The sequence below is a fragment of the Trachurus japonicus genome, chromosome 17, assembly GCF_045865225.1.
Source record: "Trachurus japonicus isolate A0001 chromosome 17, Traja_1.0".
In the NCBI taxonomy this organism is placed as follows: Eukaryota; Metazoa; Chordata; class Actinopteri; order Carangiformes; family Carangidae; genus Trachurus; species Trachurus japonicus.
Genome location: NC_140923.1, coordinates 18,990,971 through 19,007,196, shown reverse-complemented (window position 1 = coordinate 19,007,196; position 16,226 = coordinate 18,990,971). Strand labels below are relative to the sequence as shown.

The window sequence follows — 16,226 nt, the reverse complement described above, 5'->3', positions numbered from 1 at the left end:
TCAGTTTTGTGCTGTTGCTGTGTGTGCGGTTCAACGTCAGTAGATGGCGCCACACAGACACACACACACACACACACACACTTGCCCAGCTAGCTGTAACCGGCTAGCGAGGCTGTTCTGTTGTCGAGTTGACACCCTCCCCAAACCTCGGCAGCAGCTAAGCTGCACAGTCGACATGGCAAGAAAATATCGCAACAATTTTCTGAAAATGGATGAAAATCTTCCAAGTCTTTTGGAATGAGTGAGTAGTATGATGTATTTTATCCCGATGGAAACCGACGGTAGAAGTTGCATATTTTTTGTTTTAGTTACATTAATGACGCATAGCTATGGTTAGTAGTTGCTAACACGATAGGCTAACAGGCTAACCAGTGCCACAGGGAGGAGTACGGTGTCTTCGCTACTTAGCCTGTTAGCCTTCTGTGCTCAGTCCAACGAAGAGTATTTGTCTGAGCTGCCTGTCACAGTTAGGACTAAAACGCAATTTTAACACGATAATGAACATTTTATAAACACAGCGTTGAATTGATTATGCCCCGGTGAAGATAAATATATAAAGGCAGTTGGGTTGTTTGGTAGTTTCGGATGCTGCCGTTACATAATCTCGCTGCTGTTGCAAGTCAAATGGCTACACTTTCCAGTGTCACTGTGAATCGTCTCAGGCTATCGCTTCCTTGAACAAAATACGCGAGATGGAAACAAATTGTCGTTGGCGGTGTAATTAGTTCACTATCACATCTTTTTATTCAGAATAACGATGGCGTCTTCCTCCACAAATTATAGGTTTCAGAGTGTTTTGCAGTTTCCTTTTCTTTTTTTGTATCAAATGACGTCTGCTCGCCAGCCAGCATAGCTAACTAGCCACCCTTAGCCTAGCTCGGCTAAAGGCAAGCTAACGTTATCTACAATTAGCCATAGATCATAGTAGTTAAATCGATTATGGGTTTATAACTAATCGACGGGAGAGTACATGTACATTAGAAAACACGTTCACGTAAATGAACGTCGTATTTTACTTGTTAAGCGCTGTAGTAAAAAAAAATAATGATAGCAAACCCTATTAGCAAACGCTAGCTTCACAACAAGTTAGCGTAGAGACTTGGTTGTTAGCCTCTTCAAGACCCTTTGTCCATAGTCATAGTGTTAACCAGGTCTTGTAAGTAGGCCATACAGCAGTTGTTTTGATTCTTTTCTGTCGCTTATTTCATCTGTATTGTCGAATTATGTGCTGTGTCACATCTGATTTGTTTTTAATTCGTTTAAGTGTCACGGTTGACGAACGCATACCGGTAGATAGTCGAAGCCAAATAGACTTAAAATTAGAAATGTTAATTTTTTTCCCCCGGTATTAGCAGTTCCTCGAGAAACCTACTTTGCAACCTTACTGCTTGTAATATATTCCGTTACTACAGATGCTTTTGTACCAAACATTCTCATGTTTTGTTAATGCACAGAGAGCGATATAAGATAAAGAGGAATATAAAGGTGCAAGTTGACTTACATGCAAATTGGAGAATGTATATTGCACAAATTGAACTAACGTTGTCTTTTTTCTTTCTTTTTTTGCCTCTCTTTTACAGTATTCATCACGCGATGTGATCCAAAATCCACAATGTGTGAGGACATTTAAGAACGATTGAGTTCGGAAGAAAAAAATCTTGATTCCAGTGGAATCTTCCATATATATATTATTATTATTATTATATATTTTTTCTCTGTGTAAAAGTTACATATATTTACACACACTCATCCCATCAACATATAACCATGCCAGTGCAAGCACCACAATGGACAGAGTTCCTGCTGTGCCCAATCTGCACACAGACATTTGAGGAGACTGTTCGCAGGCCCATCAGTTTGGGCTGTGGACACACGGTCTGCAAGATGTGCCTGAACAAGTTGCACCGTAAGGCCTGTCCCTTTGACCAGACAGCCATCAGCACAGACATCGAGCAGCTACCTGTCAACACGGCCCTGTTGCAGCTGGTGGGAGGCCAGGTAAGACCGTGTGTGTCTGTGTATTTTGAATTATGCTTGCCAGTTTATAACAGAGGTCTAAGTTGACAACAACACTAATGCAGAGCTATTGTTGATGCCAGCTAATCGTTACAGATAACAGTGTAGGGATGTGTTGTGTGTTTTGCGCAGTGGAACTTTCAAGATACACTTCCGACCTTGACGGTATAATGTTTTCTGTAATAACCGTCCATGAGCTGTATTACAGCGTTGTACACGGGCCATTACATGATTTGCACATAGCTTGGAGATTCCTTATATGAGTCACGCTCCAGTCATTGAGCAATAACTTTAATTCTATTGGTTTACTGAGAGCAGTCAGTAAAACCATATCTCTCTGAGTCAGTGTTTGACCAAGAGGGTGAGGCACAGTTAATGGTCTTTTGGCTGTGATGGCAAAGTTTCCAGGTATATCCTGTACTATGATAGAAAACACAGTGGAGTCACACAACTATGACTCAGTTTTGTATCTGATGTAGTCTGGATCCTGAAGACTCATCTCTCAGGCTGCTTTGCATATTTGTGCTCATACAGGTTAGCAATGTCCATTCAGATTAATACTCCCTGACAGAAAGGGAAGTTTTTGTTATAGTTCTGTACCATGTTTTGATCACTGCAAACTGAATCAAAAGTGTGGATGGCTTTTGTTATAGTTTAGATATTTAAAATGGTATTTATTAAGATTGCCAACAAGGATTGGTGCAGTTGAACAAGCCATGAGTCATTTTCATTTTTTGTCATTTTTTTCCGGCTCTGAGAGAAGTGTAAGTATGGCCCAGGGAAAACAAAGTAATTAGTGGAGCATACTCTAGAATGCATCTCTGTAACGTCACCAAATAGCTCTCTTAAGATAATTGATTTCTATAAAAATACCTTATGACAACATGGGGCAGCTGCATGGCATGTTAAAGAGGAGTATAAATAAATAGAGAGTGAGGTGTGTTCTAATACATGCTATAAAACATTGCGGAGGCGTAATTGTACTAAAGGTGTGGGTTGTCCTAATTGTTTTCTCCATTGTGTTCTGCTGCAGGTTCCTAAGGCTCAGCCAGTTGCCTTGATTACCAGTCCAGAAGACTCGCAACATTATGAGGAGGCCAGGCAGTGTGTGGAGGAGCTGGCCCTCTACCTCAAGCCCCTCAGCAACACCCGAGGTACTTATCAAACAAATGCATGCACATTACCCTAATTGTCTGTTCTTACTTTTACATGACCTATTGACACTCTTGCAACCTTTCGAATTCAGTTCTGGAGATTGTTTTCAGTATGGGAAGTCTGCAAGTAAACAATAATCTTAATGGTCAAGTGGTTTAAGGGGTTAAAGCACCATTGTTAGGTGACTGGTAATGACATGACTTGTTCCTTTTTTGTTTTACCATATGAGAATTTGTTTTCTGCATGTTAATGTCATGCAGGGAAAATGAAAGACCAAGAAACAGTTTAAGTAATCAGAGTTACAATTGGACCTAGATTTTTTAAGAATAGTACATGTTACACCTCATGAACTTTGAGCTGCCTGGAAATTTCCACTTTACAAAGTTATGAATATCATGTCACATATTGTTATATTGACTTTTCTTGTAATCTTTGTTAAATTCAACACATCCTAAGGACCTTGTAAATTACACTTAAGGATACGTCAGGTGTGTCAGTATTTGATGCTGCCTTTAACCAGAACCTGAATGAACTAGTATTAGAATTGTATAATACTACTAATGTAATTACTGATGTTATTTGTGACATTGTAATATGTAGGATTAACAGAGGATAGCTCTGCAAGCCAAAAGAGGACTTCTAACGTTAAGAATCCTGTGGCTAATGTTCAAATCATTTACTGTATCTATTTATCATGTAACCTAGTTTAAAAATAGAAAAGCAGAAGTGTGATATTTCAAGGCAAGTTTTGATTTATGGATGTTTAGAGAGTGACACATGGGGTCAACCCAGAAGTAAATCAACAAAATAACAATAAGGAACCCTTTATTAGACACCTTAGGGGAAATGCATTTGACTAGTGTGATATTACCACACCGTTTTATATACAGCAGTAAAGACATGTGTTTGTAATTGTTTGTGGTGGTACCAGACAGTATGTAAAATGTAGTATGGACATTAGATGTTCACGTTGTAAACCATCTTCTTTATCAGTGATCAGATTAATGATTAACAATTAAATATGATTGCTTGATTGATTTTGTGGTGTAAATTGTGAAGAACTGAACGGTTGATGAAGCATTGAAAGTTAGTAACAACAATTTATATTGTAAGCATTTAAATAATGATAGTTTTAAAGCATAACTTTAACTACAAAAACATATTTTTGCCTGATCCAAATGCTGTGAGGTATTTAGTCAGTTTTATCAAGACTTTACTTTGTGGTTTAATTGTAGTACTGCTTTATACTGGGAGGATGCCTTTGATGATTAACCTTTCCACATTGATGAGTGTGGTATACTGGTGTGTAAGAATTTGAGGATATGTTTCTGTGTTTATACCCTTGGTTCACACATGGCCCTGTCTAATTTCACACCAGGTGTGGGTCTGAGCAGCACGGCCCAGAGCATTCTGAGTCGACCTATGCAGAGGAAACTGGTAACTCTGGTCCACTGTCAGCTGGTGGAGGAGGAGGGCCGCGTTCGAGCCATGAGAGCCGCCCGCTCTCTGGGCGAGCGAACCGTCACCGAGCTCATCTTGCAGCACCAGAATCCACAGCAGCTCTCCTCCAATCTGTGGGCTGCTGTCCGTGCACGAGGATGTCAGTTTCTCGGCCCAGGTAAAAAATGGTTTCCGTGACCTGCAAAATGAAACCAGCATGGAAACGGTCCATATGTCCTCAGGAAATGCCAACTGTTCCTCGTGATTTTTATGTTTGTGTTTTTTTTCTTCTCCCCCAGCCATGCAGGAGGAAGCTCTAAAATTGGTTCTTCTTGCTCTAGAGGATGGTTCTGCTCTTTCCAGGAAGGTGTTAGTACTCTTTGTAGTCCAGAGGCTTGAACCACGCTTCCCGCAGGCCTCTAAGACTAGTATAGGTCATGTGGTGCAGCTCCTCTACAGGGCCTCCTGCTTCAAGGTATGTCTCTGGCTGGGAACCAACAGAAATTTCATTAAAGTTTTGTGAGAAATGTTGTTTTGCTAAAATCATTATTAATTCAACAGTGTTATCAGTATAAAACATTAAAAATGAAAAATAAATGCCTGTAGTGGATGCTAACAGAGGGAATAAAATCAACTAACAACTTCTCCTGTGTCTAACCAGGTGACCAAACGTGATGAAGATTCATCCCTGATGCAGCTGAAAGAGGAGTTTCGTACTTATGAGGCTCTGCGGCGCGAGCACGACTCTCAGATTGTTCAGATTGCCATGGAGGGAGGGCTGCGCATCGCACCTGACCAGTGGTCTTCTCTGTTATATGGAGATCAGTCTCACAAGTCACACATGCAGTCGATCATTGATAAGGTAACAAAAGCAAATGTTTGTTTTGGTATTCTCACTCGCATTTGTTTTCTCATCCACAAAGAATGCTTTATGAATTCTGCTACTATATGTATCAAAGCATGCTGTGGCATGAGATGTATATGGAGCCTGGCAGCCATTAACATTAATGTCAATCTTTGTGTCCGTGGTTTAGCTGCAGACCCCGGCATCTTTTGCTCAGAGCGTTCAGGAACTGACAATTGCGCTGCAGAGGACCGGTGACCCAGCCAACCTCAACAGGCTGCGGCCCCACTTGGAACTACTGGCCAACATTGATCCCAGTCCTGGTAAGAAACAAGATTTTTTTTTCACAAATCACACCCTGCCTGCAAACATCAATAGTCCGTCAACATATTCATCTTCATAGGATTGCATAATAGGAAAAATTGGAAATATTCTTAGCGGTAAACTCTTTTTGTAGATGAGTAGATTACCTACCAGTTTGCTTGATTGTTTGCAGTTCAATTGATGAAATTGATTTTCACCTTATCTCTGTTTGTTTTCCCAGATGCCCCCCCTCCTACATGGGAGCAGCTTGAGAAGGGGCTGGTAGCAGTGAAGACAGTGGTGCATGGCCTGGTAGACTTCATCCAGAACCACAGCAAGAAAGGAGCTGACCCCCAACAAGTTAGTTTTTCCTGTTTGAACTTTTAAAAAGCTCAGAATAGGAACAGTGTTCATCTGTCCAGTATGAGACAGAATTAGATTGACAGTGCCCCCCCCCCCCTCCTCTTACATGGGCGCTAGTTAGACATGTGATGTTTTTCTTTTTGTAACGCATCAATCAATTTTTAGGTGTTTGGTGAACAATGCAGTGAAAATTCATTTTCCATTACTGAGTGGATTTTACCATGACAGAAAAAAAGTTGAATGCTGTGTCTTTTTATTAACATGTCATGTCTCTTCATAGCCTCCTCAGCACAGCAAGTACAAGACATACATGTGTCGTGACATGAAGCAGAAAGGGGGATGTCCTCGTGGCGCCAGTTGCACCTTTGCGCACTCTCAGGAAGAACTGGAGAAGTGAGTGCTACAAAATTTAAAATGAAGTATCTATAACTATATATTTTTTGAATCAAATATTACATTGCATAGTTTGAAGCCACTTCCTTCTCTGCTTTATCCCGAAGCACCACAGCATTTCTTATTCACTTCATACTGTGTTTAATGCTCGTCAGGTATCGTAAAATGAACAAGCGTCTGGCGGCTCGCCTCCCCGGCCCCGGAGGGCTGATGCCAGATGAGGGCCTTCCTCTTGATGTAGCAGTGACCCGGAAGCCTTCTCCCCTCCCTAATGGCAGTGTCCCACCATCTTTGCCCCAGCTTATTGCTCGTGGCACAGACGCAGTCCCATATGAGCTATTGCGTAAACCTGTCAAGATGGACGGAGGGAGTCCCAGCGCCCCAGGTTCACCACCTGATGTGTGAGTATTAGGACTCTACTCTGTATGTTAATTTTGTTAGCAACTAAAGACCATTCATCAACTTATTGCTGTGTATTTTGTCTTAGTTCAAATTTCTGAATAAAATGGCCTGGAAGATTTTTTTTGTCTTAGAAATTTTGGAACATTATAGTCATGAATCCTAAATATCCATTCCTGTAGCATGGACACTGTGCCCAAACCTGGTATGCCTCTGCCGCCTCATACCATGACCCACCCACGGATGCAAGGTGACCACCTCTCTGGGGTGAAGCACATGCCTGTGGTACCTAGAAGTTCTCCAGTGTACCCCCAGCCACAGCTCCCTGAGATATGCTACGACACACGTCCGCCACCTTCTGCTTCTCAGTATGACTCCCCTCAGTATGCCACAGGTAAAAGTCAAGTTTATAATTGTGAGACCGTTGGAAATACTTGTAAATCAAATTACGAAAGTGATGCAAATAGACCGCCTTTTATTTCTCAGGGTACCCCTACCAGCAGCCACCGCAGTATGTTCCTCGGGATTACATCCGTAATGCCCCTCCCCCCAGTGAGTCAGGACCTCCTTACCAGGACCCCTACCCTGGCTATGGCCCTCCAGAGCGCTCCTACCAGGCCCCTCACTCCGCACCCACCTTCTCTTACCCCCACCCTCCACACTATGACCGGGGTCGCCACGGAAACTACAGCGGTCCACCCCCTCCCCCACAGCCTTATCCATCTCAGAGAGACAACCTGGTCAGGATGAGTCCCGCGCCTCTGGACGTCCCTCCACCATCAGCAGGACAGGGCAACTCGCTGTACCACCAGGAGCCCAGTGCCCGGGATAGATACCCACCAGATGGCTACTATCAGCAAGGTGCCCAGGCTCCACCCATGAGGGCTTACATCAGGGTGAGTGAGAGTTGAGATTTGAGAATTTCATCTAGATCACTTTCGTTTTGACTAGTTTTGTCCTAGCTGGTTTCAAAACACGAAGATAACGATCAGTAGTTCAGCAGCAGCATCAATATTTCTGTGTGTTTGTGTCTGTTTGTGTCATAGGGGCCTTACAGTGGTCCACAGCCCAGCCTGGACTATCTGCACCAACGTCGTCTGGAGCTGTTATCCCAGTTGGAGGAAAGGAAGGTCATCTCCCCTCCACCGTTCGCTGTTTCCCCGACTCTTCCCCATCCCTTCCCCAGCGACTACTCTCCCGAGGTCAGTACAGAGTGGATTTCACATTATCTTTGAGACTAATTCAGATCGACAGATGTACATGTAACATGGTGTGGTATAATGGTTAAAGGTACAGTATGTAAGAAATCTAAAGCAACTGGCCGTAAAATCCTCCTAATATGTCACAGAGACTCAGGAATAATGTTCATATAACATGATGAACTCAACAACAACAATAGTACAGCCAGAGTATTCGCATTAAAAATCTTTTTTTGCAGACTGCAAATCATGTTTATGTTTTGAATTTACATGTTTACATGTTGCGCCACCTAGCCTTCTCTCCCAGTCACGGCAGCGTTAGTGGCATTTCAGCCTCCGGTCTGCTTCCACTGAGCTGCCACTACGGCTGGGAGAAAAAACAAGATCGCTGTGTTTTGAATTTGACTGTAACCGTTTTTGGCCACATTCTTACATATGGCACCTTTAAAAATAAGTATCAACTGTGAATGGAACTAAGTATTAATGACAGCACTTCCTCTCTGAATATGTTGTGTCTGCAGTACGTTGAGGAGAACCCCAAAAACATGGGGAAATGCAGAGAGCCCGACTACACAGGGCAATACTCCCCCTGGTCTTGTGAAACTATTGGCTCCTACATTGGCTCAAAGGACGCCAAACCCAAAGATGTTATGGTTCCTGGTGCCATGGAGATGATGGTGAGTTCAGATGGATAACTTAGTGATGTTAGTTGGTAGAAGGGGTGGGAAAATGTAAGATTCTTGTATGTTCTGTGATTCTATGGGGGGGGGGGTGACAGAGCATTGAGGCATTATACATTTAGTGATCAAGGTAGTAGCTGGTAATGTGGAAGCTATTGTGCTATTTTATCTTCCTTTTTTCCATGATTATTCAACCAGACCTGACGAATGTGTTTTTGTTCATCTACATACCATAACTTCCTCTCTCTACCCCTTCCTGTCAGAACGTGGAGGCTAAGGGTCTGAGAGAACCATCGCTGGAGGCTCCTCGGAGGGGTGCAGAAGTCAAGGACGATGACCCTATTATCCCATTTGGCCCCCAGCCCACTGTATCACGTTTTGGTGCCATCTCCCGCACCTCAAAGACTGGCTACCAGACCACCGGCCCTGTGCAGGCCATGGCCTCCACTCCCCAGAACCCAAACTCTAAACATATGGCCATGCCAGGTAGGAAAACAATCAATATTTGTTCACATGCAATGTGGCGATTTTTTTTTCTTCAAATCTGCAGTTTATAAACACCGATGCCTGTTGGCAAACATAGCATAATTTGTTGATATGAAATTTGGAGAGTAGAGAATACAAGTTTATACCTTATTGCTGTTCCAGCAATTCACTGTTGTTTTGTTCTCCTTTTGTGGCTGGGATAGTTCTGCATCATACTCACAAAAGTTGTAACAAACATTGAGGCACGAGGTGCTTGTGTAACCTTTAGCCTTTATGAAACAATCCCTTTGATGGTCGTTTAAGGATTCCAATAGTGTGAGAGGGAAACATTAACTCAGTGCTTCGGTGTCAGGCTTGGGTCGTTGATCGGTTACTACTCTCTGGCTTGGGTCTAGTTTGGACAGAAATATGCGGCCTGTGCAGTACTCTAATCCCCATATAATTTCTGGAATTCAGCTGACTCGGAGGCATTTGTCTTGCTGCATTCCTAACTATATACTCAGGTAGAGTAGGATACTGCTTACTGGGGATGGGCGATAATTCATTTTATTCTCCATGAACTCTCTAAAAGTTTCATACGTCTTTTTTCTGAGTTCAATTCATAACTATACCGTTGTACCATGTGATTTTTGTGATAAAACTTGTAAACTATTGATATTGACAAATTCCCCTTCAGTTCCGTCCACACTGATCACACCTACCTGTCCAACTCTGTATGTGTCAGTTTGTCATGAAAACATTTCTGACAGCCATTTTTTACCCCCTTGCCTCCAGCAGAATACACATATGGAAGCCGTGGAGGATGGGGTGGAAGTTCATACCCCTCCCACCAGACTGCCACCTCCTCTCAGGGACACTTCAGTGAGCGGTGAGGCCCGCTATTGTTTTTTCTGTGGTATTTTTATTTTGCTTACATGCTTACAGGAATATAACACAGATGCATGTATGAAATTTAAATTAAAAACATGTCTTATCCTATGTCATCCTCACAGCCTACCTATGGCAGCCCCAGATAGAGAACAGTTAAAAATCGAGCTGCAGCAGGTCAACCAGCAGATCAACCAGCAGACCCAGATGCACAGCATGGAGGTGTGTATTTTCTCACAAGAAACAGCAAGAGCTATGAAGAAAATACAGAAAATGACTGGATAAAGTCTGCATTTTCAAAAGTTTTAAAAAGTCCAGAGAAAATGACTTTATATTTTATGCAATTATAGTGTTGCTATCCTTTCAACAGTTGGCAGTCATGCCGGAATACCATTGATAACGAAAGCATCCATTGCCCCCCAAAAAACTTGTTTTCTCTTTTTTATGCTGCATTTCATCTGGTTATTGCCATAATTTTTTAAATTGCAAACTCATGCCCTTCACTTCCTGTTTCACTATTACAGGCTGCCAGTAACTCTTTACTGTTGCAGAGGGAGGCCAGTGCAATGGCAGGTCAGTCTGTGCAGTCCAGCCAGGGCCAAACAGCAGCAGCTGCCCAGCAACAACAACAGCCCAAGTGGCCAGCAGGGGGAGCAAGTGCAGCAGCTGTCTCCAGCGAACAGCTAAGCCTGGAGCTCCATCAGGTGGAGAGAGAGATCGGCAAGAGGACCCGGGAGATGGCTATGGTAAGTGGTGGGCTGGGTGCAGCGCTCTATCCATGAATGGAGAAAGAAGTCGATTCAGCCACTATAGTAACACTAGCTGGACCCATTTTTCCCATTTCCAAAACAGGAAAACCAAGTAGCTCATGATGTTCAGCAGTACAAGATGAAACCTGCAGAGAATGGACAACAGGAGCACAAGACTCAGCTGGAAGAGATCTCCCTCGTGGCTCGTGGGTGAGTGCACAACACACACTGAATACACATCTCCTGAATGTGCATGCATCCCAATTATTAGCCTGTCCTCCTCCCACTTCTCACATGGGTCCCTTTGTCTCCTTTCAGAGAGGTGTCAAACGGCTCCAGCAGCCTGCAAGAAAGTGCAGTGGGCGGGTCCATGCTGTCACTGACCAATAAGACGTCTGCGATGAGCCTGTGCTCTGATCCAGGTGCCACTGGTTCAGAGATGCAGAAGAATGGCGTTGTCCATTCATGCTCTTAGGCAGTGCACACACTTACACACACAGACACATACATACACACACACACACACACACACACACACACACACCCAAGATGCTCGATTGAAAAGCATGCACAGGCACACATACACCCATTCTATTTAGAAGATGAGCAGTATCTGCCGTGATATGAATTTTCTTTCTTTTTGTTCTGTGAATGAGCTTTTTTTTAATGACTTTCCTTGCCTGGAAACCAGGGCATATGATAACATTTCTTGTGTGTGTTTTCTTTTTTCTTTTTTTGTTTTGTACTGGGATAATAGATTAACAAGGCTCACAATAGATATACCAGGAAGAGAACATGGTGGTGATGTTGACAGTGTAATTCTAGCTTCTTTCAGAGAGGATAGGCATATTCCACCCTTAATGAACACAAAAACATGGTCACATATTTCATTTATCCTCCCCATATAAGATTTGCGTTAGTTGTCCTAGCATACACGTAAATGAACGGTTAGATACAGAGGATCACATCACATCTGCTCTGGGGAACCTCTTCGTTATAATCGCATAATGTGTAACAGTATTGTAGGAAACAGCAGAGGTGTGTCGCTGGGTACTCGCCCCCAGAATCGTAAAAAAGAGAAAAAAAAAGTGGTTGCCCAGATCTAGATGGTCTGAGGAGGGAAACGCAGCACAATGTTCCACCAGTATTCAGCCAAAATGGAGATGCAAAGTGTTTTAGACTCCACTTTTGCACCGCATGCACTTTCTCACCTGCCACGTGAAGTATGATTTTTTTTTTTTGGTGCATTTTATGATCTCATCAAATGTCTGTTTCATACTTGAAAGCAGTGTATTCTATACTTAAACTGAGGCATTCTGTTTTAAAGATTGCAACAAGTCTTTTTGATAAGGAGCTTTCCACAAGTTTTCTATAAGGGAATCTACTAGTGCTTCTCTTGGTTATGATGTGACCTGACGTGGTTTGGTTACAATGCCTTTCGCCTGTGCTCCCAAAGGGCTGCAATCAGCCTTTTGTAGATTTATGTTGTGGCATTTTTCACGGTATGCGCAAAATTAGTTTTTTATTTTGTTTGTTTTTTTGGGGGGGTGTAGAGGGGAATTCTGTGGTGAACACACACAATCTGACTTTTTGAGAGTACATCTTTCTGCTTCAGGAGTCAGGTGAACTAGTGTCAACTTGACTTTCTTACGTCAGGGTAAATGGATAAATGATTTCCCTCCTCAGAGCCTCTCGTCTGGCCACACAAAAGGCCTCCCCATTGGGATTATCTTGTCATTTGTTCTCCTAACTTCTATGAAGTTGCCTTCCCTTGTGTCTTTTTGTTGAATTTTGTTTAATTTTTTCATGCTTTACGTTGTTACGATTTTGGGGGGAGTGACGCTTACCTAGTGAAGACACCCAGAGCTAAAAAAAAAAAAAAAAAAAACCCAGACTTTATCATTTGCACTCACAAATGTAACTGACAGTCGTAGTGTTTTTAGTACATTTGAAATCATGTTTACAGCTGAGAATAATGGATAACAGTTCTTGTTTATTGTAGTGTAAACAAAGTCTCCTTTTCAGCTATGTAAAGTCCATTTAAGCACCTAACCGGTGAGTAGCACAATCGTCTGTTCAACATGTCACATTCTCTCGCTGACTCGCTGTCATCACCACCACCATTAACCGCTATCGTTGCTCTTTCTCCATCATGTGAATTGTTTACTGCCGACGCTCGACACGGAGCTCTTTGCCTTCTGTAAACAATTAGCATGATTGACAACAGGTTTACAGCTCTGCCCAGAGCCAGTGAGCCCTTGTGCTTGAACGGTTGAAGGATAGAGGAGACGCTTGGGGTCAAGTCGTTTCAGTTGAAAGTTGAGCCTCTGTTGTTGTCGGACGAGGGGTACTGAGAAACTGACAGAGTTTGACAAATCCCTGATAACTGACGAGCCAATTAAAATGGAGACACAAATGATTTTGTGTCTGTCATCGTCATCTGGGTTGCTTGACGGGCATCTCTTCCAATTTGTTAGCGCCTTGATAGCGGATGTTTGGGATTTTCTTTCTTTTTTTTCAGTTTTTCCTACCACACTTCAAAGCCTCTGGTTTTTCTTGCTACATTTATTGTTTAGGTACACAGCTCACTTATACATATAAGTATGTATACATACATTAATATACTAAAGCACTATTAACGTGCCACCTCTTATTCTACTCGCTCAGCATTTATATTAAATGATCTCTACTTAGAATCAGCAAAATGTTTTTTTTTTTTGTTCTTTTGTTGTTTGATTTGTTTTCTGTCCACTGGTTGCCAACACAGACTTTATCCTTTCCCAGACGAAGGACTTCTGTGCGCATTGATGTGTGTTCACTTAATCGTTTGTGTTCAAACAAAGATGTTCTTTATAGACTATGCTTCCAAAGAAGACAAAAATTCTGTAACTTTGGAAAATTTATGGAGAAGTTTTGTGTGTGCTAGATTGTATTGTAGAAAATGTACCCTGACTAAGTTTTTTTTTTCTTCCTCCCCTCAAAGTGTGCTGTACTGGGTGATAGTGTTGAGGTATTAGAAAAGTGTTGGGGTTTTTCCCCACCCCCCCACCCCCCAAGGATGTTCAGGAAGTCTCCAATGAAAGGTTGGCCTTAAATCCTCTTGCAGTGCTCCTTTACCTTGTCTGCTTTAGGAGCATGAGATGACCTCAGAAATTACTAACACTGAATTGGCATGATTTAGAGTCACATTGATAGACTCTAGGAGCCCCCGGCCCCCCACCCTCCACCCTCCACCCTCCACCCCCTTTTGGAAAATGTATACAAAATAGGCAGCAATGCAATAACCCAAATCTCTTATGGTTTGAAACAAAATGTGTAATTTTATGTTTTTTTTCTATGGAAATGTTGTCGATCTAGCTGGGTTTGTAGTTTTTTCTTTTTCTTTCTCTTTTTGTTTGTTTCTGCAATAGTCGAGTAATTCACACTGACCCGCAAGTCTTACTGTCTTGAACGCATCATCGGACCTGATGTGTAGTCAACAGCGAGTGAGATACAAGAGTATTCGAGGGACAGTCACGCACTAGTTTTTGCTCCTCTTTGACATCTATTCACACAAATTTAGCAACCAAGCTTTAATCGACTGTTGTAAACCATAAGAAGAAGATTGACTTTAAAGAAAAGAGGAAAAGCAGTTTCGGCTACAAATTGGCAACGTTTAATGGTGTTAATTCAATATGGTGTTTATCATTCTCTCTTCAGTGCAAGTCAACCAAATCTTATCACAAAGCTGATTCTACCTGATGGCGTCTGTGCAAGTCTGGATGAGCCCTAAAATGCCTTTAGCTTAGCAGAACTTACACACGATGACTTATGGGGTGGTTTACTATATATTAAGTAGCAAAAATGTTAATTTCAATCTCCTGTGTGTTTTTTGTTTCTGAGTGGAACTGCTGCCTCTAGCCCTCGTTTACATAACCAGTTAACCCCTCGACTCCCACCCTTGACCACTGAACTCTGTTACTGCTGTTTGAGGCTCACATTTTATTCCCTGACTTTCTGGGGAAATTCGCAAATGGCTTTTTTATATAATTACTCCCTTGTAAAATATCTCTTAAATTAAGGTACAGGTTTGATTTCAGCAAGAAAAAAGAAGTTTTTATATGTATATTATACTCCATTAAGGAATGTCTAGAATTATCTTCCTCCAATGTGGATGTAGCCATTATTACGCCATTTTATGACTTTGTAAGAGAATTCACTGTGTGAAAATTGGTTTGCATTTTTGTATAATACAATCTGCTTTTTTTTTTCTTTTGTTTTTTTTGTTTGATACGAGAGGGAGGTCAAACTGGAAGTTTGAAGAGGAAAAAAAAAAGAAATGAACCTGTGAAATTGAGAAAAACAAAATGTAACTTATGTACAACAGTGATTCTAAGCTGAGGGGGAAAGATTAAATGATATTGCTAACTCTGAATTGTTTCATGGTTTTATTTTGAACAGAAGCAGGACATCGTTTTTTTCTGACCTCTTCCAGAGCAAGATGTGGTCAGTACGTTTCGACATAATGTGGAGGGTGGTTGCATGTGCAGCCAAAGAGGTCAGAGAAACGATCCTTTTCACACTTTCTAGCAATTTCTACACAATTAAATCAGCACCTTTTTTTGAATCATTTAACCTTCTTTTGACTGTATTTCACTGTCTTCACCAGCAGATGGAGTATACTCCATACTCCAAGTTTATTAAGGAACTGTAGGTGTTCAAACAAGATTCTCACCTCTTGTCAATGTTGGCTCAACTTTTAAAAGTCTTATAAAGACCTTGAGCTGTTGGCTTTGTCACATCATCAGAACTTTTGTGTTAGTACTTGGATACAATGTACACAAACACCAAATTTCTTTCACCAATACGAAACCACCACCTTAGATCAAAGAAACATTTATGAACATTTTTATAGCCACGTCAACACTGTCAACCTTTTCACTATTTGGGTATGTGTGGCATGCTTGTACTGTCCTGTTGTTTTCCTTTTTCCTCAGAGTTTGGTGGACCACCAACAGTATGGACCATCACACAGTCTCTAATACCTAGAGAGCTAAGTCGTTTTTGATTAGCTATAAAGTAGGCTAAGATGAGTAATGGCATAACATAGTTTTCAAATGTGCATTCTTGAGGACAAGTGTAACATACTGTACAGATACTAGACTGCAATATCTTGTTCTTATTGACGACACATGTACATACGTGTACATATTCACTGACACCAATGTAACAGCCATAAGCTCATAGTATAAAGTAAAAACACAAACTCATGTCCTCAGTGGTCAGCCATTTTTCTGCAAAGGCAAATATTTATTTATTTTTTACAAAAGTTATCATAAAGACATCACTATTT

The 16,226-nt window shown here is 41.8% G+C and overlaps 1 protein-coding gene across 2 annotated transcripts; it reads left to right on the top strand.

Annotated features, from left to right (window-relative positions):
- The first annotated feature begins 74 nt into the window (after positions 1-74).
- Positions 75-15,308, top strand: rc3h1b (ring finger and CCCH-type domains 1b). Of its 2 annotated transcripts, none has more exons than XM_085803823.1 (20): positions 75-241; positions 1,581-1,998; positions 3,050-3,170; positions 4,550-4,789; positions 4,911-5,086; positions 5,273-5,473; positions 5,646-5,778; positions 6,000-6,118; positions 6,402-6,514; positions 6,670-6,915; positions 7,096-7,307; positions 7,400-7,809; positions 7,960-8,115; positions 8,634-8,789; positions 9,056-9,278; positions 10,056-10,146; positions 10,271-10,367; positions 10,670-10,891; positions 10,998-11,104; positions 11,213-15,308. In XM_085803823.1, exons 2-20 carry the CDS (start codon positions 1,768-1,770, stop codon positions 11,367-11,369), a joined length of 3,411 nt encoding a protein of 1,136 aa, XP_085659949.1. In that variant the 5' UTR covers positions 75-241; positions 1,581-1,767; the 3' UTR covers positions 11,370-15,308. The 2 variants fall into 2 exon arrangements, with proteins under 2 accessions (XP_085659949.1, XP_085659948.1); XM_085803822.1 differs by having other exon boundaries at positions 10,053-10,146.
- Positions 15,309-16,226: the final 918 nt, after the last annotated feature.

Coding starts and splice junctions, on each gene's coding strand:
- rc3h1b (XM_085803822.1), top strand. CDS start 1,768: ATGCCAGTGCAAGCACCACAATGGACAGAGTTCCTGCTGTGCCCAATC. Junction 3,171..4,549: donor GCCCCTCAGCAACACCCGAG/GTACTTATCAAA, acceptor ATTTCACACCAG/GTGTGGGTCTGAGCAGCACG. Junction 5,779..5,999: donor CAACATTGATCCCAGTCCTG/GTAAGAAACAAG, acceptor TTGTTTTCCCAG/ATGCCCCCCCTCCTACATGG.